Source organism: Drosophila persimilis, unplaced genomic scaffold (assembly GCF_003286085.1).
Source record: "Drosophila persimilis strain 14011-0111.01,24,50 unplaced genomic scaffold, DperRS2 tig00000191-arrow-pilon, whole genome shotgun sequence".
In the NCBI taxonomy this organism is placed as follows: Eukaryota; Metazoa; Arthropoda; class Insecta; order Diptera; family Drosophilidae; genus Drosophila; species Drosophila persimilis.
Window position 1 is genome coordinate 12,889,937 of NW_020825298.1, and position 27,635 is coordinate 12,917,571.

The window sequence follows — 27,635 nt, forward strand, 5'->3', positions numbered from 1 at the left end:
AATCGATTCCGGCTCAGTTTATTCCCGACAGCAACGCGGCAAGCAAGTTTCCAGTAAGAAAAAGTTTTCAAAAAAAGCTGTGATTATAAAGTAACGAAACAAAGAAATCAAGTGCTCCTCCTCCACAAGTGAAAACCAAAACCAATCAAGTTAGCTGTGATTCAGGTGGCAAACCCAACCAATCAGGCCCCCGAAGACGGTTAGTGGGTGGCGTGTGGCAGGCAGCTTATTGAATGAGGAATAGTTGGTGGCCCAAAACTAATAATAGCATTAGTACCGCTGTAACACTTAATCAGCAGCACAGTTGGGCCTCGGAATGCCGCTCACTCCAATCTCGACAGGATTAGTGTGGCAATTAATGACCGAGCCCTGCTGGATGCTATAGATTATTTTACACATGTGTCTTGGCTGCCAGCGAATGGGAGCGCCAAGGCATGTTAATCAAAGCCCGACCCGACCTGGGTAGAGTCCTGATAGTTGTGGCTGCTGGCGCCTTGGGAGCTTAGGGAGCGTTAGCGACGTGATTGGAAAATAATTGCATTCATTAAGTAGGTTATGGTTGGGTCTTGGTCTTGCTCTTGGTCCTGCTCTTGGTCTGTGGCCGTTAAACATCTCTTAACTGGGTCAAAATCGGGCGATTGGCAATTCAATAGGTTAACAGTTGAACGCCTCAATTTCGAGCTTTAAGTTTCTCCAATTTGGAAACCCGTACAGTAACGTACCTCCTTTTATGGAAAATAGCTTTCGCAGGGGTCGAAAATTGTATGTTTTAGGGAATATTGTTCCTGGATAATAAATAACACTGCCCACGTGAAATCAAGCATTCAAAATTCACTTACTTCCGGTTATTTTAGTACGCAAAAGTTAGGTCATCGGACGGATCTAATGTGTAGTCGTTTGTGTGATGCAAAGTTAGTAAATGTCCAAATGAATGACTTCACTTCACTTCACTTTAGTTAAAATATTTACTAATACTGGCCCCATCGTTGGGGAAACATGTGTTTGCGGCTTGTATGGCAGTCATTTTTTACACATCAATGCGCCCAAGTCTGGGAGAGCAGCTTGGCCCTGCCACGTGTGGAACTCTTGTTGCACACACACACAGAGGAATGTGTATGTGTATGGGGGTATGCGTATGCATAAAAGTAATCATAAGTTCAGGCTACGACTGAGTCGAGGAATGTGATATTGGAGAGGCAGACTGCTCCCAAGAAAGGGTCAGATTGTTCTACCAGAAGCATTCGTTTTGGAGTACTTCCAAAATAGATTAGGATATCGATTGGCAGGGTTTATTTTATTTATTTGAAAGAATACGGTTGAGCACACAATGATTTGTTTTCTAATAAACAAAAATAGTTACCTCCAGGTGAAGATTTTTGTTGGCTGAGCTCCAAATACAATGCACGAGTGTTTGGTTGTGTTTTCCAAGTATTAAAATGTTGTTGAATAAGGAACTATGAATTAACTTGGTTAAAGCCATTTCCCGCTCCATTCTAATGACGTCCCATTAGGCAGTTGTGTTTTGTGGTGGGGCTGCGGCTGCATGTCACATTGTCGGGGAGACATGTTTCGTAGTGGAGCCTGAAGGAGTGGCTAAAGCCAGACTCCTGACAACCCCTGCCAAGTGGTCCAAATAACAGCCCCTCGTTAGTCACGGCCATATGCTTTTTATGTAATTCACCCCCCCCGCACACAGATACGCAGCCCATATGAGGAGGCGCTCTCCCAAGCAAACTGAAACTGTTGGCCCCCACCAGAGTATCGCACCATGCCACTCGTGAATGTTGGCTACACATGTGCTCCAACTGCCTCACACTGTTGGATTTATGATCAATCATTCGGCTGGGCTTACTGCGGTTAGGTTTCGTTTCGTCCTGGTCTACGCTTTGGCTGGCCTCCGTCTACTTCTGACAAATCTTTATCTTCGGCTTCGCTTATTTATCCTTTTTGGCCGTTTCATTTTTATTTTTCGAGGCATTTTTATGTCATGTTTATTGATGTGTAAAAGTCATAAAGTCAAATTGAACACTTGTGCATCTCTAGCGAACCCTGCCCTCCCGAGTGTGACATTGAATGGCTACCAGCTTTTCCTTATTTTCATTTTACTCGTACGAGTATAGTATTTTATTAAAATTCGAAATCAACAGAAACGGATTTAAGGCGTTCAACTGGTCAATGTTTATGGTATTTTGAGCCGGGGCACTGACCCCCTGGGGATGTACATATGTGATAAGCAGCTGGGACCATCTATCTACTTACCTCGTTGCCTTGCTGGCATTCACCGCGGCTCCGTCTTTGAACCACTGGAATTGCATGCGGGATGAGCCCTGGGCGGTGCAGGATATGATGAACTCGCTGTCCTCGCGCACGCTTCCTTGCGGTTGATTGACGCTCAGATCCTGCAATGAAGGGACAACGCATGGACAGCAGTCGGACAATGTTACACTAATTAGACATCGGACAGTCGGGATATGGCGGTTGAGGTGTGGTTTTCGAGTTGGGGTTTGGGGTTGGGGGTTTGGGGCTGGTATCGGTCCCTCAGTTCCTGTCAGAGCTACCAGGCTGGCTCGCTGTTCTTGCTGGTCACAGCCTGAGGTTTGTCGGCTTGTTCGTCAGGTTAATGCAACTTAATTGCAGGACTCCTGATGAGGCCAATTGTTCGCTCATGCAAGCCGCAATTAATAAATAATTATTTTCGTTGTTCGGGCCGAGTGTCAAGTGCCACACTGTTGACATATTTATGTACGGATATACGCATATTTATTAACACGGCACTTTGCTACACGGGCTATTACTGTTGTTGTTTCCATTGGCGACTCGTTTGTTCCAACACGTGCCTCAATAGTTCATAAATTATTGTTTAATACATATCGGAAATGGAAAGAGTGCCATCTATGTAATGCGCGTACAAGTATATTTATTACGCTTTTAATAGCCAGCCTTCCTGTCTCCGATACGTATTAATAAAAGCACCATTCGGAAAAAATCAATGATGGAATGATGGCATGATGGAATGCCTCCAATTGATTGATGTTCTCCGAGTGCAAAGTGAAAAAGTGCCAGCGACAAATTAAATATGTATATTTATTCCACAGAGTCGGAACATTTCAATAGATAAAGTGTAATGAAGGCTTTAAAAAGGACTGTCTGTGCTGCATTTAAGCGAATATTCTTGATCTCATTGTTATTTTTGCTTTCAAACTAAATTCTGGCAGGCCAAATTGGCCCAATTGTGCAATAAAGAACTGGATTAATGAGTTTTTGCTGGATTTTTTCCCTATTTTTCTCGTTACTCACCAGCAAATTCAACGGCGGATTCTCGTCGAAATGATGAAAATTGGCAACCAATGTAAAGTTTCCGATTCTTCCACGCTCCACCATTCGGGTAATTGCCTCCCGAATGCGCTGCGAGTCACCTTTGACCCCAAAGAAGTGAAAAGTCATATCCAAGCGATCGGTGGAGTTCGAAATCAGTTCAAGATCGCTGATTTTGGTAATATTGAAGTTTCGCAAGACACGACCAAGCTGTAAAATAAAGAACAAATATACAGAGATTACATATACGGCTTACTCTTTATGGAGAGAAGAATCCTTTGATAAAACACAAGAGCTTCGAAATAAAACCCTTTAATGTCCATCTACCTTTTTTTCTCCTCATTTTTCTTAGTCTTTTCCCACCTTAACCTTCGACTCGCTTTTCCACACGACACTTTTTCATAATTTGGAATTAATGGTAAAATATTCCAGCAAATAGCACCTTTGAGCATTAAGCACGCATCAGTGTACAACGTATCCGTGCTAGATATGGATAGCGAGGTCTGTGTGGGGGCTACAGTTGGGGCCCAAGTCACCTGCAGAATCTTACACTGGAGAGCGCTTAAAGCAACCGTAGACCTTCGCCTTTTTTTTGGCTTTTTCGGCTGCTCTGCTCTTATCGGACCTGCTTTAAGTTGCGGGCTGGAGCCGAAGCTTTTCTCGCTGAAATTGGCCATAAAAGACATTTTTCTGGTATAAGTTTGCTTTGTGCCGGGCTTTGTTGCACCCGTGTGTGCCAGGCTGCAGGAATTGACTCGTGGTCGTTTTACTTAAGGCTTATCCTTGTCTGAAATGATTATGCATTATGCTTAAGCCGTATCCTCCTGCTGGACCCCAACCCATGTCCCAATACGGTGCTCAGACGGTTGGTTTCCCAACTTGTTCTTTGTTTTTTGGCATTGTGTAAAAATCTGCTTGAATATTCGAATTATTACAGTTTTGGTTTGAATGGAAACAGCCAATTCCCAAGCACCAGAGGGTAGCAATAGTTTTTTCACACTTAAACATTGAGTATCTCGCAAACAATAGTTACCTACTCATTTAGGACGGGACTATAAGCCCTCGTATAGGGGGGGGCACTCATTTTCCAGGGTTTGAACTTTTCGTGAGTCGCAGACATAACCAATTAGCGCTCTTAATTAAGACGGAGAGTACATTGCTACAATAGTGTGGGGAAATGGAGAAATGGGAAAGTGGAAAGTGGAAAAATACTCTGAAAAAGGGGCAAACCGTGAAATCAAAGCTGACAACGAAAGTCTTTCGGCTTTCCTGGGACTTACTTTGAAGTGGACACTATAGGTTGTTTTAGCGAAAACTTATTGGTAGTAATTATGTTCCCTTCTAGCGCCTTTTAGAAAGACCTCGAAACCTTGGAGTTTCAATTGGCTTTTTGATGGGGGGGTCGGGGGATGGGGATGGGGGATTTTTTGCCGCTGCACTTGGAATGCGAAGCTAATGCAATTCTCTCGCCCTAATTAGGGCCCGGTCTGGTACTCATACAAATTAGTGGTGGGCTCCATTGTTGGGGGCACAAAAATAGTGGGATCAACAATGCAAAGCATCAAGTAAAATCCGGCCAGAAGTGGAAAGTAAAGCTCGAAACAGGCCTGGGTCTTCACAAGTGCCTCGTCGTCGTCGTAGTCGTCGTCGTCGCAGGGAAAACTTCACCCGAGTTGTGTAAATATATAGTTACGGAATTAATCAGAAAAGTGCGCACAAAAACGAAGGAAGCGAGTAAGAAAATAAATATTTTCGGTTAATATAAAAGAATTTCCTGTAGCCTTCGTTCGCGTGCACACTTCCGCCCTATTTTCCCTCTACCATTTTTCCATTTTTCCATTTTTGTGCTTCTTTCTTTTTTTAATAAATATGCCGCAAAATGAAAGATGGCAAGTGGTAAGAAAAAAAGTGCAACAGTGAACGTGCTGCAAAGTGGCTTCGGTTGTTTGGCTTGCAAGTTCTTAAGAGGCTTGTGGGGAACGGGTGAATGAGTCGCGTCTGTGGGCTCTGTGCAGCACAGAATAAGGACGGGCACGAGTAGGCCGTTTGTTTGCGACTGCTCTGAAAAGTTTTTAAGTAAAAGTGTGGCAAAAAAAACAGTTTGTAGAGAAAGCTACTTCCGACATCATCAGAGACTACGCATTAAAATTGTCCACTGGGGCCTGAACTCACAATTCGGTGGAGGTGCATTGCACTCCATCTGCCGCATTCGAAATAAAATGATGCTTTGGTCAAGCAACTTTGATATCCTGCGCCGGTCTCCGGTCTGAACCAAGGCAGGCACCACACGGGCCTCGTATCGAAGTAATTTCATTGCAGAGTAAAAATCCCAGCTCCATTAAATCTGAGGCTTATTCGCTTACACTCATGTGCATACGTTCTGGCAGGAAGATCCAGTCTTGAAGCAGGGCAGGGCGCAGCATCAGCACTCAGGCGTCAGTGATATCCTGCGCTCGTTTGCCCTGTTCCTCTATTTAATCGTATTCGCTTCGGTTTTATCTCAACTCTGTGCTAATGGCATTTTAATTTCAAGTAGACGAGAGTACTGGCTGGGCCAATGTGTATCTTTAAAGGTTTTTTTTTTTGTTATTTTTCCCCTGCCGTACATTCGAATATCGACTATTCGCCAAATACTTGAAGAGGCAGGTACATATACATATACATATACTCGTATATGATTGATAAAGGGAAATTACCATTGGGATGGCCAGCGTAGCTGCCTGCTATTTTAATTAAGAAATTTTAATTCATCTGCTTCCGAGCCGTAAGCATGCTTCTGTTCTCCGTTCTCCGGCAAGTACGGATCCCTTTAGAAAAATGCAAGCAGGGCTCACTCGCGGCAACTACTAATAATGACCTTCAGCTCGCATTTACGACTACTTACCTCTCCGGAGAGTGGCTTTAACATTAAAAAGTTCAGTCTTGAAAGCGAAAATTTACCTAGACATGCCGGAGAGATGCTTGTGCCGTGACGTGACTGAATATAGTACGGCCCGGAGTAGTCTGGGATAAGGGGCTGCATTTATAGCTGGGAAAGTGTTTCTACTCGTACTGCTTATGCAAAGCACAGTTATCTGTTTTGAATGCATTCAGGGGTGGCTAAGACGGAGTAGACTTCGTTGGGCCCTGGCCAAGCAGCCCAGAAAAATTTAAATGAATGTCTCAGTCTCTGGGGGGGAGGGGTGGCAGTCACGGAGACTGCCTCGGAACTCAATTTGCTAACTAAACGGGCCACTTTGGTTTATCCATTCACAGGCTCACCCGTTGACAGGCGTTGACAGGCGACAGGATGCCGGGCGTAGTCTTTCTAATCGTTGTGCCGACGGCAAATTTCGAACGTGAGCTGATTTACGGTAAGTCCGGGGACCGAACAGCGAAATTGAATAAGCGCTTGTGCCTAATTAAATACAAAGTTGCAATTTTGTTTACACGAACCTGTAACATTCACCTAGGCGCTGGTAACCGCAAAATCTGCCGAGCGGCCTCCAACCCATGCTCATAGTGATCCGTTACCACATCCCCAGCCCCAGCCCCAGCCACATCCCCACCCACTCCCACGCCCACTCCCACGCCCACATCTACCTGTATGCATTGGGCTTAGCGCGTAATTACGTTGTTTAGTGGCGTTATTAATTATTTTATGACATCGTAAAAGTGTTTCAGCAACTGAAAGCATTCCATGAATGTTGCATGAACTCCCATCAGACACACACGGACGTAAACACAGGGCCGTAGATTTGTTTTGTTTCGCATTTTCGGTGGGGCCTGACTCAGTTTGCGGCTATCTAACGCAGAATCCTACCAAGAATCCTTGTAGGAAGCCGACTTTACGAGGGCATGCCAAGAGTGGGAAGCACACGCTGCCGCCAGAAAATGTAATATTAAAATTGAATTAGCCACGAAGAAATTGCACGAAGAATTTCGAACTGAACAGGTTGAACAGATAGAAAAGTTTGGGCCAAGAAACCAAGAAGCCAGAAGGTAATATTAGGTGGGGGCTGGGCTGCCAATTTTTTAATCGTTCTTCCTGGATATATACCAAAAAATTATTGTTAATTAAAAAAACTCCCAACGCTACATTTTAGCAAACAATTTATCATAATCAAAGGCGATAACAAAAAAAAAATGGATATAATAAAAACTCATCAACAATATAATTTATGAAATAAAAGGCCGCACCACATGGAAACGCGAGTCTGGCGTCTTGGGAAATCTGACACGAAAAAAGGCCATGACAGGAACGAACATGTAGGAGTCAATTTTTGGCAAGAGCATTAATCAAACATTTATTTAAATACAAAACAACAGCCGGGCCATCGCCATCGCCATCAAAGAAAATCATCATTAATTTAGTTTGTCACTATGGCAGCGCCCAGGCTGATAATGACAATGAAGGAGCAGGGGGGCAGTGGGGCAGGGGGGCATGTGGGCATGTTAGGCGTGAACAAAGTTTCTACAAGTCCTGGAAAGAACAAAACAAGTACCTCAAGTATAAAGCCTAAAGAATTGCCATGCCAAAAAACTTGAAATAAAAACCTGAAAAGTATAGACAAGTAAGTAAAGTATAGATGTTGTCCTTGGCGACATCTTAAAGTGTGTCAAATAATGAAGATGGAAAGAGGAGAGCGACACATTTAAGTGGAATCAGTGTAGAGCAGGGCTCAAAGGTGTCAGACATAAATCACAGATTCTTCAATGCCACAGCTATCCAAGTTTAACGAATCTTTGGCCGGATCTGGCCATTCAATGCCACTAACCGACCCAGGGTCCCAGAAATAGGCAATGCAGAGCCACTTGGGTTATGGTCAGGTATTGGCTGGCCGGTGCCAAGGATGGCAAATTTGCAGACTCTTGGAACTTTGCCCACCAGAGAAACTATGCGAAACAAATTCAGACCTACACCCGGCACCGCTTGCGGCGGGGCGGGTCCTGAGTCCTGGCTTCTGGCTTCTGGCCTAAGCGCATTTAAGCTTTATTTCGGCATTTGTCAATGTGGCGGGATTTATATTACATGTCGATGTCTGGCTGGCTGTCCCCTCCCCCCGCCCTCGTCTGTGCCTGCTCGTTGGCATAATAAATTGTGATCCTTTGTATGGTTTTTATATAGACTTTGATTTGATTTTTCGCCTGCCATTGCCACTGCTACTTTATTTATTTATTTATGTAGGTACAAATGTAGCTCAAGTGGAGCTTAGTGGAGGCCCATGCGGCATGGGCGTGTTTATTTTCCGACTTTAATTTGAACAAAGGTTGGTCGAGCACAAAATACCCGTTTAATTGTATAATAACAATGATTATTTGTTATTGGTAGCGTGGCATTTAATTAGCGTAATTTGCAGCAAAAATGAGCTTAGCGGTCGACATGCCGCACATCGTTGTCCGTTGTAAGCCAAATATTTATTAAACGCATAACTGGATATCCAAATATCAGAGAAATTCACGCTAATTATAATATAAATAGTTAAATGGTAATAAATAAACCGAAAGAAAAACTATAGCCAGCGAATGCTGGACCTTCATGTATTTTATAATCCTTCTTAATAGTGCATCAGCTTGAATTTATGTACATGTCCACATCACCTTTTCATTAACCATTTCCAGGCACTTCAAATAAAGCTAACACCGAGACTTCTGCCGGGACTATTGGTAGCCATGGAAACCAACCTGTGGTCGGCGCGGGCGGACCAGGAGGGGCTGGTGGCGGTGGCGGTGGCGGGGGAGGTGGCAACAATAATCTGAACATCAATCTTCCGGAGAATAACAACACAATACTACGACTCGAAGTTGAATTACGTGACAAGAATGTGCCCAAGTATCGACGCGGTGTGGTCGGTGGGCGTGGTGGTGGAGGTGGCCGTGGAGGTGGTCCAGGAGCTGGACGTGTCGGTGTTGCCGGTCGACCAGAAGCAGAGGGGCCTAAGCGTACTGCAGGAGCCCTAGGAGGTGACACAACTGCGACAACTGCGTCGCTGGACAGACGTAATTTAGTGGTGCCGCTTGAAAAGGTAAGTCGTTCTCTGGGCAGCCACAAGTACCACACCCTCCTCCCTTTCGGCCATGCTATCGACCAGAAGGTACGGTCAAGTGCGCCAAAGCTTTATGTTTCCCCAAGCACTTAAAGTTGATTTTCGTGTGCGCTGTGCGTTGTGCGGCAAGAGTTTGATTTCAACTGCGACTGTGTCTTCTGGGCCCGGACTGTTGCTTTGTGAATGCACTTAACGAGACAGAACGTGACTCGAGCGCATTGCATACTTTTGCGAAGCGCCAGTAACGTCTGTTACCCAGATGTTATCTTGTGGTGGATTATACTGATGAATGGGGTGGCCTCTAAGCCCCGGCCAAGGATTGATGAATGCAACACTTGGGACAGACAGACAGAGAGTCTTCGAGCAAGGCCGAGATAAATCAACAGTCGCCAAGCCATTAAATCAAATTCTGTCCAGCCCAGCCCCGGATCCCCAGCGATCCAATTAAATGCAAAAGTTGTAAGTCGGTGGAATGCTCCGCGCTAAGCTGTTGCTTGTCTTTCTTTCGCAGGTACTTGAGGAGTTACTTGTCAAGCTTGAAATTGAGCACGTTACTTGGACAACAAGCAAAAAAGGTTATTTTCATCACGTCGTTTTTCCGCTGCAAGCCGGCGACGCCTGCGAGACTACTCTGCACTGTCTCACGGAACTGGGCATTGGCACTAAATTGAATTCCAGTGTCAGGTAAGTTGAGACTTGAGACATTGAGGGGGACAGGGGAACACAGTGCTAAACGTGCCGGGAAAGCCAAGAACTCGTAGGTCGCTCCACACTTTGCCGTGCAACAGCTGGTCGACCCCTGGCCTCGTACAGGCCCTGTCTCTTGGTTTTAATAAAAATGCAATAAAATGCAGAAAGATGAGAACCCAAGGCTTAGTGGGGGATCAGTTGCCTCAGTACTTTCCTGAAGTGTTGTGCATTGCCATATTTTGATTGCTTGTAGGCTTCTAGGTAATACTACCGATAGAACCGATACTTCTTGGCAACAGCTGGACAACAGCCGTCTCAAACTTAAAAGTGTGATTGCTGTATAAGTTACATCTTATTTTAAATAAACTCAGCTTAAGCAGTTCCCCTTTCAACAGCACCGTACCGGACACTAAGCCTTGAAGAAATGCTCCCAAGTAATTAGATTAAGAAAAATGCAAGAAAAGTCGAAGTTAAGCAGAACAATGAACTGCACTAAGTGGGACTTTAAGTAAATTAAAGACGAACAGACACAGGCCAAAGGGCAAAGGGCAAGAAAGAGCATGCAGAAACAAAGGCACTAACAAAAGCTACAGGAGCAACAATGCACTGTGGGATGCTGCAGGAGAAGGGACGATAAGTAGGTGTGATAATCATTTAATAGCATTAAGCAGGAGGGATTAAAGTGCAGTCGAAGGTGTGACCAGTTGCCAAAGGAAGTCGAAGACATTTAAGAAGAATAAGATGCAAGGAGCAGATGTTTTTCAAGCCTTCGGGCGGAGTAGCCAGACAATGTAAAGTGTTATCTGATTAATACCCTTATGCGCACAAATCTAATTCAAATGGAAGATACTCTGTAACGCACAAGGTATACAGTAGTACAGCACTGAACTATTAACCCATAAAACATGTGTTACTTATTTGTTTCACTATTGCCATGGACTGAAATCTATATCGTTCACCCGTTGCAGCGTTCTGCCGTGCAGCGTTAGTTATGATGCCATCACAGATGCGTCCAACATGCGGGATGACTACAGGTAAGTGCATACATCTGCATCTACATGTGCATGTGCATGTGAATTGTGCTCGCGAGTATTGTGTTTCTCCGGCATGGCATTGTACGGCGTGCAGTCGTTTGTCAGGGCGGACGAGTCGTTGGCAGTGAAGTGTCTTTTGTCAGGGGCTCCCTGCCGCAGCTGTCGCTCTGTGGAAAACTAATTTCAGGTGTTCTCCTACGTGTCAAAGGCGTCAGTCATTTCATTAACTTTCACTGGCAGTCGCAGTCGCAGTCGCAGTCGCAGTCGAGTCTTAGTTTCGAGTCTCACTTTCAACGTCATCCTTTGTCCGTCTGGCTATTAGAAACGTGACATTTGCCTCTTTCACGTTGGCATCTCTTTTTGGCTCGTCTAGCCGGAAGACCCCCACAGACCCGCCGCGAAGAAGGCCATAGGCCTTGGCTCACGCCCAAGTTTATTACTCTTCTGGGTTAGACTTACGAGCTATTTGGGACAAGTATTGTCACAGAATTCGGAGTCTAGTCGTCGTGTCGGAAAGTGAAAATGCCAAAATTTGCATATGAAAGCTGGTCTGGGTTGATGGGGTTATGACTCTGGCCCTAGACAAGGGTTAAATGCATCCAGCTGGTGGGGCGTACAATTTATTTGCTTGCTCTTGTCCTTATTCGAAATGACAAAGCCGACAGTAAAGACATATACACACGGTGACTTCCTGCCAAGTAATTGTCACAGACCTGGACTTGGAATGCCTGTGTGCATACATGATGAGCTTGTAATTGGGGTTAGCGTGTGCTCGAGTTGAGTTTTGTTCGTGGGCGATGATTTGGCCAATGTTACGGTTGAATAATTACACCCAGGCAGAGTAGGCAAGGACTCCCTGAAGATACTGAATCATATGCGCCGGTGCTGAGGCGCTAAGTTCATTGAAATCAAGGAATTTCAGCCAAAAGCAACCATGTTTCGGCTTACTCTTCAGCCCCCAATAAAAGGGCATTGCGCCAATTACACAGCTGGAGCACATTTTTATCCCACTTGGTGTTTTCACATTAGAAACATCTTACGAGTATCCCGCCATTACCACAGTTTATTTTATGGCGGCGCTTATTTATTTGAGTTTTTATGTTCTTTGCCGTTTACAGCGACGATGCCGAGGACGTCTCGAAGTGGAACACTTTTGTGGAATCAATTAAATCGAAATTAACCGTAAAACAGGTGGTGGACGGCGTACGGGCCGGGGGCTCCCTGTCCTTTGACTATCTGCTGCTAATTGTTACCGCCGAGTAAGTACGGCCAAAGAGCTCAAGAAAGAGTTGGCGAAACAAGTTGGAAAATAACCACCTCCGTAGTAAAACCTCATTTCTCTGACCTCTAACCTCCAACCTCCAACCTCTGTTTTGTGCTTTTAGCTCTCTGGCCGCCCTCGGACTGGTCGAGAATAATGCACCAAATATTGTTGCGGCCATGTTGGTCTCGCCGCTTATGGGGCCCGTAATGTCGATAACATTCGGTGCAATTATCTCCGACAAAGAGCTAATGGTAAGTGCTATATTCTTGCCACCATTCGCGCCACATAGCGGTTGTGAGTTTTACTGGGAAAGCTGGGAAAAAACAAATCCAGAACATAACACCTTGGGGAAAAATAGAGAAACCGGAAACGGTAGATGAAGGGAGTTGCCACAAAGCCCATTTCGAATCGCTTTTCAAATGGAATTGTCAACACTTTTTCGCGACTCTTCGACTGGGTCTACATACATATGTGATACTTTTGAGTGATTTATGAGCAAATGACATTTGAAAAATAATAAAAATTGCATTGCAAATTGCGTTGAGAGTCGTCGGTCCAATGGCAATCCGTCCTCCGTGCCAGCTGTCAAAATTCCCATACACCCAACCCAACCGAAATATGCGCCAGTGAGGGTCGGACGAGTGTATTTGGGTTATTCCAGTCAAATGCATAGCGACATAACGGCACAGCGCTTGATGTTTCGCAAATTTGCATCGCTTTTGTGGTAAATGGTAAAGTTGTTGAATTGTTTATTGGCAGCGTTAGCTCGAAGAGGGTGGAGCCGTATGAAATATTCAAATGTTCTGCGAAATTTGGATACAAACAAAAAATCGCTATCCAAAAATCGATGTATGTATGTAAACACACTTTTTATTTTAATTATAAAAGAGCGCTTTGAAATCCACAAATCGGGTCTCTTTATTATTACAAATGAAAGAACCTTATAAAGCAATATTATATCAAGTTTTTTTGCTCAGAATTATACCAAGATAGAAACACCACCAACAGCAGATTTTTCTTGTGTCTAACTTAAGTTAAGCTTCTTAAAAGTAAAGAACGCAGCTCTTAGCAACACATTTAGCTCACGGCAAATAAAACTCAAGTTGAACCGCATTCTAACAGCACCTTATGGTCCGCTTTCTAACACCACCTTATGGTCGAGCTGCTCTTAAAATTGTCATAATTGTCACGAACAGAAACAGCAACTATCTTGCTTTCACAGAGCATACTCCTTCTTGAAGTTTTGTTAAATCAAAAGCGGATTTCGCTTCATGAAATTAAAAGACTGGTCTTAAGGTTCAAAATAAAAGCAGACAAATTTCGGACACATTTAAACAAATACAAGAAGGGGAAGCCTACAACAAATAGACAAAATAAAAAGGTAAATATATTCGTCTGCTTCCAGTTCTAATGAAGAGGCGACGGAGCCAGTCTGCCTTGGACTGTACCTATCCCACGGGCAACTTGTTGTCGGCTCGGTGTCTGCTGACACCATTTTTAGCAGCACACTCAGCCAGCCATACCCCGTATACCCCCCCGTGCCATGTACACCCGTGGCCAGGTGTCTTGCGGCTGTTGACATCTGCGTACTTCAATTAAAATTTAATTGAAATACATACATATGTCTGTGTACATCCTTTTTGCCGCCTTCCTTTCATCAGGGAGCTCAAGTTGCGGCAGCATAATCTTTTTCTAAAACGATAGGGTGCCTCAAGCACGAAACTTAAAGCGCGAATAACTCCTCGAATATAGTACAACTTTCGAGGAATATACTTGGAGTTAGACTGAAATGCTGAATACTTTTCAGATTCACAAATACATTTTCCTGGGTATCGGACAAACAATTTAGTTTATACTTTAAGACCTGAAATACCGACCTGGATGGATGCACCCCACACCAATCCTGTGGCTTGTTTTTATTTCATCACAAAATATTTCAACTTTAAAAAACATCAATGAAAAATATTTAATAGACACAAGCAACATTCAAATTATCCCTCGCATGCAGGGAAAAAATATCTCACACAAAAATTCCCATTACAGAAGATGAAAAGGTGAAAAAATATTCAAAATTGATGGCAGCTATTAAAAATAATTGATACAGACAAAACGTTAACGGCATACCATAACCGTCGAATAGTGAAAACGAGTTGGTTTCACAAATGTTTATGGTCCAAGGTATTGAATGTTATTGAATAGCAATTTTTGTAAATATTTGCATGTCATTTAAAGTTGAAAGGCAGATTTGTGTGTAATTTGTTTGCGCATTACGCAAACCCAAACGCAAATACTCGTACTTACTAGAGCAAACAATACAGCGGAAATTAGTACAGTGTTTTAGCCCAACTTTAATGCTAGTTTGTTAAACCTTAAAGTGCATTTACTTGAAGGGACACTGGTTTGTCTTCAACTAGTTAGTCCCTTGCTTAAAGCCTGTGTACCACTTACTTTATATGCGTCACAGATGTGTTTGACTGGCGAATGTGGGGAATATGCCAGATATGCCAGTGTAGGGTCGGGTAGTGGGTCGGGTAGTGGGTGGTGGGTTTGGCATACTAAGACGACATCATGTGGCTGACATTAGAGCATTTTTCCTTTGTGTGTGCAGCTGCCAACAACAGTTTTGCAGTTGCGTAGCTGCAAATTTGGGTTAACATGTCACGAATCCACTCGCAGTTTCTTGGCGCTTCAAAGTATGCAATATTATCGCTTAAAGTGTCGCTCTCTGGCGTCTTTTGGCATTTAACTTACTGTCTCACCCTCACCCGCCCGTCCCTCCTCTTCTCTCATTTCAGCGCGTTGGCTTCCTCTCCCTCGGACTGGGCATGTTCATCTCCCTGCTTTTCGGCTTCGTTTTTGGTCTTATTCTGGGCACCACCGAAATGCCTTGGGGTCAAAATTCCGATTGGCCCACGGAGGAAATGCGCGGCAGGTAAGGCAATGGTAAGCAACGTTAAACAAGCCCCAAATCAGACCCAATCAAGCCGAACAATTACGGTCGATTGTCGAAAATACCTCACGTTCGCAACAATTCACCATGAACAATAAATTAATTCCGTTTATTTGGTCATCGACGGATTGGATTCGATTGGATTGGGTATAATCAAATCTGAATGACATTTTCTGAAGTTGCGGTTGCCAATGTCATTCAAATTCCAATTTGTTTTCGATGTAGAATTTAATTTAGAGATATTCATGATTTGCAATTCCATATTCTATCTTTGAACTCCCAAATACTCGCATGTCAGAGGCCAAAACGACGAGCTGTCCATATGTTCGATTCCAGCAAGGGATATGTACATACGCGTGTGTATTTGAAACATAAGCACCATTTTTGTACACGCTTCATATTCCAATGAATAGCACACAATTTCCATTTGAAAATCGAACAATTTACACGACTTAAAGGGAGCATTAGAGTGACAAAAATGACTAAATGTTTAGTGGAAATGTCTGATATGAAATCATGTTTAAAATCATAAAAGATATTACCCATAGCCTTTTGGCAGTCGGCAGTAATGGAGAAAAACCATTAAGAATATTAATTAAGTCTAATTACCAAGAGTCATTCATTTCCCAGTGACAAGAAATTCGACTCCCTTAAATCCCTTAAAGAAAATTCGAAATCCATTAAATATGTTAATTATCTAGTGTCGCAAGAAGCTTAGATTTTGGTACTGCTTTAAGTCATTGGTAAGTCTATGGGTGAAAATCTAACAAATTACTTGCAAATAAGTCAAATAATCTAAGACCCAGGAGTAATGTGAGGCGTGTGCTCGTTAAAAGGGGCTCCAGCCGGCAGTGCGCGGCAGTGCGCGGCAGTGCGAGGATTTCTGAAACAATCTTTTCCCCCATCCTTGTACCCATTCCATCCCATCGCCATCTCTCCCGTCACTTTAGTCTATATATATGAGCACACATTTATTACGGCATCGTTTTTTGTCGAAGAAATCTTTAAGTTGCCACGCGCCGTCTGTGTAAATCTGTTCCAGAAGTGGGCACAAAATAGGCTTAGGGACGCGCACGCCCCGTAACAGCAACAGCAGCAGCAGCGGCAGTGGCAACAGCAGCAGCGGCAGCGACTAGAGCAATAAATTAAGCTCAGCCACAGAATTCGCCGGAAGTTGCGTGAAATGAATGTGTGTCGGCAATTGTGTTAATTGCACAAAATAAATTGTTAAAATAATAATACACAATACACAATGTGGCAGAGGCTCGGTTAAGCCTGACATCTAAATGTACTCGCACATAGATACATACATCCATCCGACATGCAAGTGTATTAGGCATCTGTATCTATGTATAATTAAGTGCCGTCGTCTGGGCTGGGGCTTTATTGTTGGCCAAGTCCCACCCAAAGAGCCCATGACTACCCACGTCTTCATCATAATAATAGGTACACATAATGAATTCTTCCAGATTGCGTGTGCCTATGGCGGGCATGCAATCAAATTGAATTTCTTGTGGTCATTCTTCTCCGACCCATTGTTGGCGTGCACTCAACTCAATAATGGTGTCACGTGGCGCGTGCAGATAGAGCCTTGTCATTGCGGACCATCGGATTAGCGACGTTCATTTGTCAGCCACCTCATTGATGATGGAAAAACTCTATTGGTTAATAGGGAATTTGCTCTGGAGGAAGAGTCTCTTAAGTGGTTGCGTTAGCAGAGGTTTCTCCAGTTCCAGTATTAATTAGATTCTTAGACTTAAATGTCAATACTTCATAAAACATTTAACCAAGTGCTAGTACTCTCAATGAGCGAAGTTTTCTGGTACAGGTGTTATTTCAATTAGGCAGATTGCACCCACCCACCTCCCATACACATGTGTCCAGACCCAAACATAAATAACAACACCGAAATGAATTAAATATATACTGCTTTCGGAGTGGGACGTCCTCACTGTTGCAGTTGTCGGCGAGCAAAAATTATCAGTGCAAATATCGGCATGGCAAAGTATCTGACAGATACGGATCGTCTAGTCTGCAGCAGCCAGGAATAAAATGTGTGCACAAGTATGTGCTTGTAAAGTATGGAACTGAATGTCTGTTTGTTCTACTTACGTTCTTTATTTAATTCATAATGGAGTTAACTTAAATGAGAATTTAAAGCAGCCCTGTTCTGGCCCTTTTTTAGTTCCATACACCCACTACTCATTGAAATAGAAAGATGTACGAGAAATCTAGGTACATATTACTCTTATGTACCAAGCACTTTTCAACACGCGACCCTAACTCACAGAAAACAATTGAAGCCCTGATTTGCCCTCATTTGCATTACTTTCAATGCACGTATTTCAACCATAAACAATTTGCAGAAACAAATGTATATGCCCAGCCTAATGCTCGGGCATAAAAAGTTAAATACTTATACAGCTCATGCTCTAGCATTCATAAATTAAACCCACACCTACGGCGACCCAGCAGAGCAAAGTCAAAGCGCCATTAATCAAGAAAAGTTGCTCCAAGGTAAAAAATATTCCGAATTTTTATATAGGCAAACCAAGGCTACAAATGGGGCGAATGAATCAAAGCCGAGAGGGGCGTGGCACAGCCAACAATACCCTTTTGTTTGATTTAGGACACGCGTGACTCTCCCTCGAGTCTATAGAATATATTGTATATAAATGGACTCTGTTCGAATACGGGGCTATAAAATAAACCAAGACAAAAGTACTGTACGTAAGAGCATACCCCCAGAAAGGGTATAGAATCGCGTCGCAATGAAAAGTTTGCCAACATTTCTCGCCATTAAACGACTGTGACTCCCGACTCCTGACTCGACAAGCCGTGGGCGACCAGGTTGGTTGGCGGAAGTGATAACAAAGCCGCTGACACTTGACAAACTTGCGCGAGTGTCAAAAAATCTTTGCGCAATGAGAGAAGGTATAAAAAGTCACCGTCACCTGGCGACAGAGAAATGGCTGACCCCTGCCGCGGCAAGGGGCATGGGGCAAGGGGCAGGGCAGATAAGCAGCGTCAGCGACAGTCGTCGGTTGTTGGCCAAACATTCATCTAAATGTGACTTAATTTGCAGTTACCTCCGGCGGCCCAGTGCCTATCCAACGAGGGGCGACAAACAGATGTAGCATTTAAGTACTGGAGAGGGTGGACATTTGTCATTTGCCTTCTGTTGTATTTTTAATTAATTTTCATATTTCGTTTTTGCTCTTTCGTTAGCCATTTTACAGTTGATTTTTCAATAATTTCTCTTTCGATTCACAGGGGCAATGTGCGCGCCTTGTGGATGGGCGTTCTGTGGGCGTTAACATCTGGCACCGGAGTGGCCGTGGCCCTGCTGCAGGGCTCTGCGGGCCCATTGATCGGTGTTGCCATTTCGGCCTCGCTGCTGCCCCCGGTTGTCAATTGCGTGAGTACCCACTTATCTGTGTGTGTGTGTGTGTGGGTGTGTGCCAGTATTTACTCATTCAAGTGCAAAATGTAATCTTTCTCTGAAGTAAGCTTAATTGGTAAGCCGATACCTGATGCTAGCAAAAGGCTTTTACGGCATGCATATAATGAGAAAAATCCATACAAATATTATGACGGAAAAGCGTTTATTGAAGATGTCTTCCGTGACCTTGAATTGTCTTCTTTTGTAGAAGGCTTTTGTTTTTGTTAGGCGCTACTAAGAGGGTATTAAAATCAATTAACATTTCTACATTATGATCCTAATTTAAAGAAAAAAAAGCACGAATAGCTCTTACTTCTAGGCATTTCACCAAATTCTGCTATGGGACTCAAGCTAAATTCATACCGAAAGAACGAAAACGTTCTCTATTTATTACATCCAAGTTCATACCAATAATTCAAGTGGTGCAACAATTCGCCCTGGAAACTGCCCTGGAAACTGCAGTGTTGTTGCAAGGACTCAGGGCGGCTAAGTTGACAGAACGGACCTAGAGGCCGGACCACGATTGGTATCGGGAAAACGCAAACGAGAGTTGGAGAAGTTTAGCTATGGCATTTTTTTGGGGAACCCTTGAAGCGAACTTCGCCATAAATTAGGCCGAAATACAATTTGCTGATTAATCTGAAGTGCATTGCCCAAAAACTTTTCCCCATAAATCTGTCCGGCCGCAGGAGTTTGAGCGGAGGCCACTCCGGACCGGTTCTCAGCTGTTTTCCTACTTTGTGTGGCGTAGCCGCAACGAGTGCATAAATTTCGACCCAATTTTCAAGTGCGAATTGTGAATCCAAGCCATGAAGCCTGTTTCCCAACTGAAAGCGGATGTTGCGTAAAATTATAAAGCGGGCACACACACTGCAAAAGGGGCAGAAGGCAGGAGGCCGAAGGCAGAAGGCAGCAGAAGGCTCCGAAGAGAAACGCATACAAAAACTTGCACATAGGAAACGGCAGACCAAGTGCCACACAAACAAACAAACTTGCCAGCAACGCCGCTTGCTGACATTTATCAATGCTGACAGAAAGACAAAGGCGCGGCTGGAAGGCGGAGGCCACAAGCATGACAAAATGATGCAAAAGCCAAATTATGGACACTGGGTAATGGCTAATGGAGGCGAGAGACGCAAGTCCCAGTCCCGAACTTTAACCGGCTAAAACAATGGCGCCGAAATCGCTTAATCATGGCGGCCACTGCGGTCGAGCATGTGTGCTAGAGCCGCCTCTCCACCTCCTCCTCCTCCCATCTACATTTGTATGGGCTGCATAAATCAGTGGCACGCACTGAAGCTGTTCGTTGTTGCTTTGTTGCTTTTCTCCACGTTTGTTTTTACTATTTTATTCTTACACACAAAGCGTGTTACAATTAATTGCTATTTCGTCTGGCCCTAAGGCAATAGCCTGGCCAACGGGGCGTATGAGTAATTTCTTTATTGGCACGCTGAAGAGTGCGTTGTGTGATTTATGAAAAAACATAGCGACGGGCACCCATTCCAAGAATTGCAATGGACAATTTTAGTTTATTAAATTTGCGACCAGTATATATATTTGTAATTTTCTTGGAAAATGAATTACGAACTTCAGTTTTTCTTTTCGGGAGAATTCACGGCTCCCACTTTCAAATCCAAGCACGCAATAATTCACAGAGTAATGGTCATAAATTCGAATAATAACGAAAACAGAAAGTAAGTCGAGGAAAAGAAATGCCCTCTGCTCGCAGACAAATGGAAAAACAAACACACATCCGTATAGGAGTCTATGTATGTGTGTGTGTGTGTGTGCATAGGAGGCACGCACTTCCGGACTTGCCGAGCAGTGTGCTGAGTCATTATAATTTATAATAGCAAAGAAGAGAACGAAGGGAAATACTCGTAGAAGAATAACAGAACGAGCAGAAAATGCGACAATGAAGTTTTATCTGCGTCGCGTCGCCCACACATACTGAAAAGTTATAACAATTCAAGGCCGGCAGGCAGGCAGTCACACTACTTTGTATGCCAAAGGCAGGCGATACCCCCACTCGGAACTAAGCACGCGGCGACCTTCTGACCCCGAAAGCAGACGCGCCAGTCCAACCACATGTGACCGGCCACGAGAGCAGCGACGGCCATGACTAACTTCAAAGTCACACTCCTGCCCATTCGTCTGACTTTCCTCTCTCCTCTTCTCTTTGCCTTGCAGGGTCTGTTTTGGTCGCTGGCCTGCATTTGGCTTATATATCCGGAGAAGCACATGAGTATTCCGCACTTGAAGAACGAGCCAATGAACTCGACCAGCGCGTATCCCTTCCTCTACACCAGCTACTTGCCCACTGAATTCCTGATCAATGGCATTGTGTCCGCTTGCCTGACTATTGTGAATGTGATTTGCATATTTATCACCGCCATAATAGTACTGAAGATTAAAGAAGTATCCGCACCGTATACTGCTAGTCCGGACTTAAAGCGGTGAGTAGATACATAGTTTATATAGTATTTATATCCCCCCACCCATTTAATACATTATATTTTTCGAAAACGATATTAAGTCGTACAGCCCTTTGGTAAATTGTATACATTCCTCTGAGTAAGGGAAAATTAAAAATCTGCCCTGTATTTAATGATGGAGGAGCAATTACTTTTACGCTTATCATTTCCGTTATGTGCGCTTGGGCAGCCTTCCATTTGGTAGTGTAATTAATAATGCCAACAGACGCAGACAAATATCAGCCACAAGGTTCTCCAGTTTCCCATTCATTGGCCTGCGCTCCTTCGGGGTTTGTCTTCGTGGTCGATCATACGTACGAGTATCCCCCCATATGTATGCTTTATATGCAAATTGTACACAGTCCTTAGCACTGACATTGACTTTAACTTAATCAGGTCTGAACTGATGAATCTCAGTTTGTTTATTGGTTTGCTCAATCTTAGATTAAGGCCCACAATGGGCAAACACAGTGCCCGCAGACGACACATGTGTGCAATGCGGCCAACTAGCTGGGGAAATTAACTTGTATTGTCTGACACTTCAGCAGGCTGCACGTTTAAATCAATAAAACGCTGGAGCTCAACAGAGTGTCGGAAAAGCGATTCGTACTCATACACAGCCAGTGTGCAAGTATATTGGATTGCGTTGTTGCTGGCCTCTTAGCGAAAACGATTTGTTAGAAACGTCTTCCGAATTGTATCCAAGCCAGCGCTGAGCGTTGCTTGGCTTCCTGAGCAAGTGCTTCCTTCAAAATATGATGTATCGCATAATTAACTCACTTATTCTATGTTTTCCCCCAGTCGGCCACTGCCGAGTGGTCTAGGCAATCTTAATGAAAATGAATGCCCTCCATTTCTGGGCGAAATGACAAATGGGAGGGAACCTTAGCTTCAGTCTCAGCCCTGCCTAGAGGCCAGACATATGGCTGGCCGTAACGACCTTTAATTTTCGAAAGTGCCGCTCGAGATAACTTTAAGCGAGGGCTAAACCTTCTTCCAACCCCAGTTGTCAGCGTACTTCTGCCACCATAAACTGACCGCGAAAGAGTGTACCATTTTATTTCATTGCACAGACAGTCGTACGAGTACGAGTATGTACGCGTTTGTAGGACATATGTAGAAACATTCTGTGTCCATGTCAACGTTTATTTAAGCACGCACACGCTCTGCAGCCTCGTTGCGGGTTGTTTGTATAGCTTTTAGAAATTGTGTATGCGGAATTCATACTCTTGCTAAGGATATGTTTATTTTGGCCAGAAGCCTGCGAACACCAACGCGATATTGGCGATATTGGCTATTGAGAGCGTAGAGTAGGTCGAGATCAGATTGCTATATAATCCAGCCCTCACAGCATCTATTGGCCAGAACGTGCATTTGTGTAAATTTGCCAGAGCCATCCGTTCCCGATGGTTTTGTCTGTTTGTTTTTCTGCACTTTGTCCAATACTTGCATGCCCTGGCGGGTCCTGGGCAGCGACCCTTTTCAAATAAAAGGAAGGACAGTCTGAGTGGAAGGACAGGGAGCTCGAGGACCACCCCCCCCCAGCATATGCCAAGCCATGCCAGACGGTCTAGTTTTCGTTCCGCAGGCTGTTGCATTACGCATAAAGTGCATGATTTCATATTTATTTGTAGTTATTCAGTTTGCCCGGCTTTGGCGACTTGGTTTTGTTTTCGTTGCTGAGGTTCTTTCTCCTTTGACAGCGGTTTATGGTTGCGAATTTCTTTTCTCTTCCAATTCAAAATGATTTTTATGGGGTTTCTCTCGGACAGATTCTTGTGCCACCACAAATGGGGGCCGTGGCTGCTGCCGAGCGGCACGCCAATAGCCTGAAGGATATTTCCTATAATAGGAAAAGTTCAGATGAGCTCAACTGAAGGAAAAGTTTTTGTAGAAGTTATCGAAAATATTATATAAAATTGGGGCCCAAACGATCTTCGTTACGTTTATGTATATGTGTAATTCATTTCATTTAACTATTCTTGTAAAATATTCTTCTTTGCAACAGATTCTGGGAGACCGATCTTCGCACTGTGCGCAAGACGAATCGCTCCACAATGCGGCACACCTTCTCCCGTGCTCGTGGCAGTGTGGCAGGAGCCGCTAGGGGGATGGACAAGCTATTTGGGTGAGTGGTAAACATAGATAAGGGAACACTCCTTGCAGCAGGACGCCCTTTAGTCAATTTTTAAGTGTCGCCTACATTTGCGCTCTGTATGAGTACTTGAGTGGGAATGTCCTGGGGCAAGGCAATTTACTCCAAACATTTGTCATGGCAAATGCTTGAAAGGAATTTGGAAAGGTAAATAATGAAAGTATTTATGTCAGGGCAGGGAAATGCGAAAACAGCGAACAAGAGAAGCTGTGCAAAAATATGTATCGCATAATTGAAATCATTTCCCAGTATTTATGGCGTGCCTTGGCTATAGGAGCCCACAAAAGGTAACAAATGGTGGTAAAATATGTTCATAATTTGGGAAATTAACTCAATAACAGATTTAGATCAAGGCTACGACAGCTCGATACCAATTTGATCATTATAAGTAAATAGAACGATGGAATAACACTTGTTTCCGACCTCCCCTATGTCGCAGGACCGGCCACTATCAAGGACTGGAAGAACGCGATGTCCAAATGGATAATGCCCTGGAGCGTGCCTTAGCCCAGGCCGAAAACGATGCCACATTCAAGAAGGTCAAGCGGATGAGTTATTCCAGCAATGCGGCTGGTGAGGTGAGTCCTGTACCAGCTCAGAATATTGTTTTCACTTGGGTTTTCCAAAGTTTATTTAAGAATTGCGCAATTTAGTCTTAATTTAAGAGGATGTTTGTTTTCTGCATGTCCCATGTCGTTGGCGGTGTACGTGATTCCGGTCTGAGGTAATTTAGCCGGTTGTGGTTCTCCTCCTGCGCCTTGTTTTTCGGTTGCGCCTCCGCCTCTGCTTGCCCCGCTTGATTCTCCGCTTGTACTTGACGACCGTCTTCTTTTTTTTGTTGGTGCTTGTGGAGGTTGTAGATGCAACCGTTGTTGTGTCAGAGGTGGCAGAGGCAGTGGTTGTCTCAGCGCCAGCGGCTGCCGTAGTCTCTTCGGCGGCCACTGTCGTGACTTCAGCCGCTACCGTGGTGGTTGCCACGCACTCGGCGTTGGTTGTGTCGACGGTGCAGTCGATGCAGGCCGCATCCGTGGGATCGGCCTCACAGGTGACGGCCGCCCCAAGCGGCAGACTTGCTATGCAGAGGGCCACGAGCACACAGCTCAGGATCGCCGTTGTCTTCCTCATCTTGCTGGAGATTCGCAAGTGGCGAATGATAATCTTTTCCCCCTGGATGCGACCTTTTATATTCGATTTCGATTCGCAAGTTTGCACAGCAGTTTACGACTTCCCTTTGCAATTTATTGGCATTCAGTTATGTCAGAAGGTGGGCCTAGTTAACACAAGCCCAAATATTTGCCAGCCATTCATCAATAGCTCGATGGCCAAATTTCTCTATAAGGCACCAGATTCAGTAATATTGATTCAGTTGATACACATAGTATCTGGTTCGCCTGCCATCTATCAATATATGCAAATACAAATGCCGAACACACCTGTTTATGTTTGTCCAATCTTCTGTCTTGCCTCTCGGAAAAACATTGCCCGTATAGTAGTCGTCGTGTCGTTTGTATGGTTCCTATTGAATTTGATGAAATTATAGTTAAACCAATGCTAGCTGACAGATGCCATATGCCCTCAAGAGCGATAGGAAGTGTCTGGAAATGGCATTTGATGGCTCAGACCTCTTCAATCCTGGCCCAGACAAGTGGCGCTCCGACGAGCAGTATTTAAGCTTAATTGCTGACAATTATTTGGCGAAGTGGTATCTAAGCAAAAACAGGGAGAGAAGGAAGTTGACCTCAAAGTTGAACCCAAAATGAGCAAAAACATGTCCAGAATGTCCACGTTCTTGGGTGGGTCATAAATCCACGCAGTTTGCAGCTACGGGTTTTCGGGAAAGGGTAGTTCTGTAGGAACCACAACTCAAGATCACTGAGTGGCTGAAAGGCATATGCGGGACTTCTTCTCGTCGCTGGTAAAAATTAGAGAAAGAAAAACCACTAATTGCAGATCTAATCGGAAAAGTTTCATTTGTATATTCTCACCTTTTCGCTAATGATGGAAAAATTTGCATGCCACAAGCCCGAATCCGGGATTATAGGGCCAGGGCCAGTTGGTTGTTGCTATGTCTGGAAAAAGTTTCTTAATTTCCTGTTTAAGAGTGGGCGTGGCAGGCAGGCAGGCAGGCAGGCGCTTCAATTAAAACTCGCCGCCAAGAAGCGTTCAAAAGCCATCCAAGCGTCGATTGCCACAAATCAACTTCTACATTAATTCATTTCGGAGCAGGCGGATGGAGCTCGAAAGAGGAAGATGTGAGCAGACGGAGCCGCGGCGAGGATGGCCCTTGAGTGGATGGCAGACTGACATGCTCTAAATATTTCGAGAGACAGGCTACAAAATACCCGAGCGAAATGCGAATTGCAAAACCAACTTGCGGAGCCTGCGACAACGCCCTCGAAACCCGCCGGCCCTCTCGACAGCTTGTAATCAGTTTAAAGTGAGTCCCGGCCACTAAAACTCAATTAACCCCATTTGAATGGAGCACGAGGCAATTGAAAAAACACAGAAACATAAAGCAGAAACGAAAACGAAAATGAAAATGAAAACGAATAACGAATAACGAAACGAAGAGTGAGCAAATCAAGGCAAAAGATTAAAAACGGAAATGGTTGGCCATTGAGTATGCCACGTTAAGAGGCCGCTCCTGGAGCTCCTGGCACTCCTGGCCCTCCTGGCACTCCTGGCGCGGCATGGCATAGGAGAAGTGAGGGCTAAAGGTTGGCAGCATTTTTCACTTAAAACCGCATTGATACTCAATTACCAGGTCGGCACTCTGCTCGGCTCCGGCTTGGACAAAACAAACGGCGGATGCGCAACACAGGAAAACGGAAGCACTTTGCAACGGAAATGAAACATCAATTAAAGTCGCACACCGAGCAGCTCCAAGCGGGCGCCCTTCCTGAGAAGAGCCGGCGCCCTGACAGACCTGCCAGCCTTCGCTTCCGAAAATATATTGCTTTTCTTCCATTGCAAGTACCATTGCCAGTGCACAAAAGAGAAAGGCAGGGAGAAAAGGCAGTCTGTGGCGTGCTCGTGCTCTTGTTCACACAAGGCCACAAGGCCCAAGGGCATAATTCGTTAGTTTTTATTGCTTAATTGTAATTTCTCATATGAATACCAGAAAGTTTAATTGGTTGCGTTGAAGTATTAGTGGGCCTAGCAATTACTTATTGGACAATTAGCAAACTGAAGCAGTTTCTTAATAATAGGTATATTAAATTAAAATCTGAGTAAGCCTAAAGGTTGTACAGCCTAAGAGCCATAGTAATATCTCTATTTTTGTGATTGTAGCTCACGGAACGTCTGGCAAAGATAGCCGGCCTCAACAGAGTCAAAGCAGATGGGGATCCCGTGCAAACAAATTCGAGCAGCCTGGCTGGAAGCCGGATGAACTCGATCCCCAACTCCCAACTAAACGTCGATCTAAAGGTGCTGGACAAGCTCGTGAGCAGTCTGCTGGAGCAGCATTCTTCTGGCAGTAAGTCCGCGGAGTCTGGCACCCGTACTCCGCCCCTTCAGCGGCTGGCCTCCAAGAAGTTGAATCGCTGGCGTCCCTTGTCCCGATCGGCCCACAACTATACACGTGGCGAAGGCAGCGATAACATTGGAGGGAGCTTCACGCAGCTGCTGGAGCGCACCGAGGCGCAGACAGCCTTGGCCCAGCACGCACCCAACATGCCGACCATCATGGAGAGCAGCGCCGGAAGCCCCACTCCGAACAATGCGCAGCAGCAGGCCTCCCACCACCCATGGACCTCCTCGCTGGACGGCACACCGGGAGCAGTGCGTAACGTTCTCCACAACATCGGCCAGGCTGCCTCTGCGGCCACTAGGCGCGAGGGCGACGATCAACTAAATTTGACGAGCAATTATGTGGAATAGTGGAGTGGAGGCTTTCTCCTCGCTTAAAGCTAACTTAAGCTAAGCACACATTTTCATAGTCATGTTTGCACTCATCTCACCTGTCGTTCCATGACACCCGACAGCTGCTCCCTCTCAGCATACCGATAATATCCTGTTAGATTTGCCCCGAGTCGCATGGTCACTTCGTAACGAGTCTTCCCGCTGCGTGCCGAACTGGGGTTGCTTCTCTCGACAGAGTAGCTCCGACCGGAGCTGGGACTGGCGCCGATGTAGCTGTCAAAGTTGCAGGCACTATGACAATCGATGGAACTCGCATTAGCAGTGCATCCTAGAAAGAAACGGCAATAGTTGATCAAATTCAATCACTGGAAGATATTCATAAAAACGAACCAGCACAAACAACCCTTCATCCATCACCTGA

General features: G+C 44.7%; 3 protein-coding genes across 4 annotated transcripts in view; 1 reads left to right on the forward strand and 2 right to left on the reverse strand.

The window, feature by feature from the left end:
- LOC6588968 overlaps positions 1-5,738 on the reverse strand; it is a 33,008-nt gene extending 27,270 nt beyond the window's left edge. The window contains exons 1-3 of the mRNA XM_026988309.1: positions 5,679-5,738; positions 3,298-3,525; positions 2,260-2,399 (exon numbers count right to left, since the gene is read on the reverse strand). Coding sequence (XP_026844110.1) covers positions 2,260-2,399; positions 3,298-3,525; positions 5,679-5,738 — 428 coding nt within the window. The remainder of the gene's footprint in view (positions 1-2,259; positions 2,400-3,297; positions 3,526-5,678) is intronic.
- LOC6588963 lies at positions 97-27,289 on the forward strand. Of its 2 annotated transcripts, XM_026988200.1 has the most exons (13): positions 97-199; positions 6,571-6,668; positions 8,917-9,320; positions 9,853-10,025; positions 11,000-11,065; positions 12,184-12,324; positions 12,451-12,580; positions 15,125-15,261; positions 18,553-18,697; positions 20,912-21,177; positions 23,204-23,323; positions 23,790-23,928; positions 26,642-27,232. In XM_026988200.1, the coding sequence occupies exons 2-13, from the start codon at positions 6,605-6,607 to the stop codon at positions 27,230-27,232; spliced, it is 2,376 nt and encodes a 791-aa protein (XP_026844001.1). In that variant the 5' UTR covers positions 97-199; positions 6,571-6,604. The 2 variants fall into 2 exon arrangements, with proteins under 2 accessions (XP_026844001.1, XP_026844002.1); XM_026988201.1 differs by lacking the exon at positions 97-199 and having other exon boundaries at positions 6,605-6,668; positions 26,642-27,289.
- Positions 27,232-27,635, reverse strand: part of LOC6588962 — a 31,583-nt gene continuing 31,179 nt past the window's right edge. The window contains exon 5 of the mRNA XM_002014386.2: positions 27,232-27,542. Within this exon, the coding sequence (XP_002014422.1) occupies positions 27,304-27,542 (239 nt within the window). The 3' untranslated portion in view covers positions 27,232-27,303. The remainder of the gene's footprint in view (positions 27,543-27,635) is intronic.

What these genes read in the sequence shown, in the direction of transcription:
- LOC6588963 (XM_026988200.1), top strand. Translation starts at nt 6,605, where the DNA reads ATGCCGGGCGTAGTCTTTCTAATCGTTGTGCCGACGGCAAATTTCGAA. An exon ending in CGAACGTGAGCTGATTTACG is followed by an intron (nt 6,669 to 8,916) that starts GTAAGTCCGGGG and finishes AACCATTTCCAG; the next exon opens with GCACTTCAAATAAAGCTAAC. An exon ending in GCTAGTCCGGACTTAAAGCG is followed by an intron (nt 21,178 to 23,203) that starts GTGAGTAGATAC and finishes TCTTTGCAACAG; the next exon opens with ATTCTGGGAGACCGATCTTC.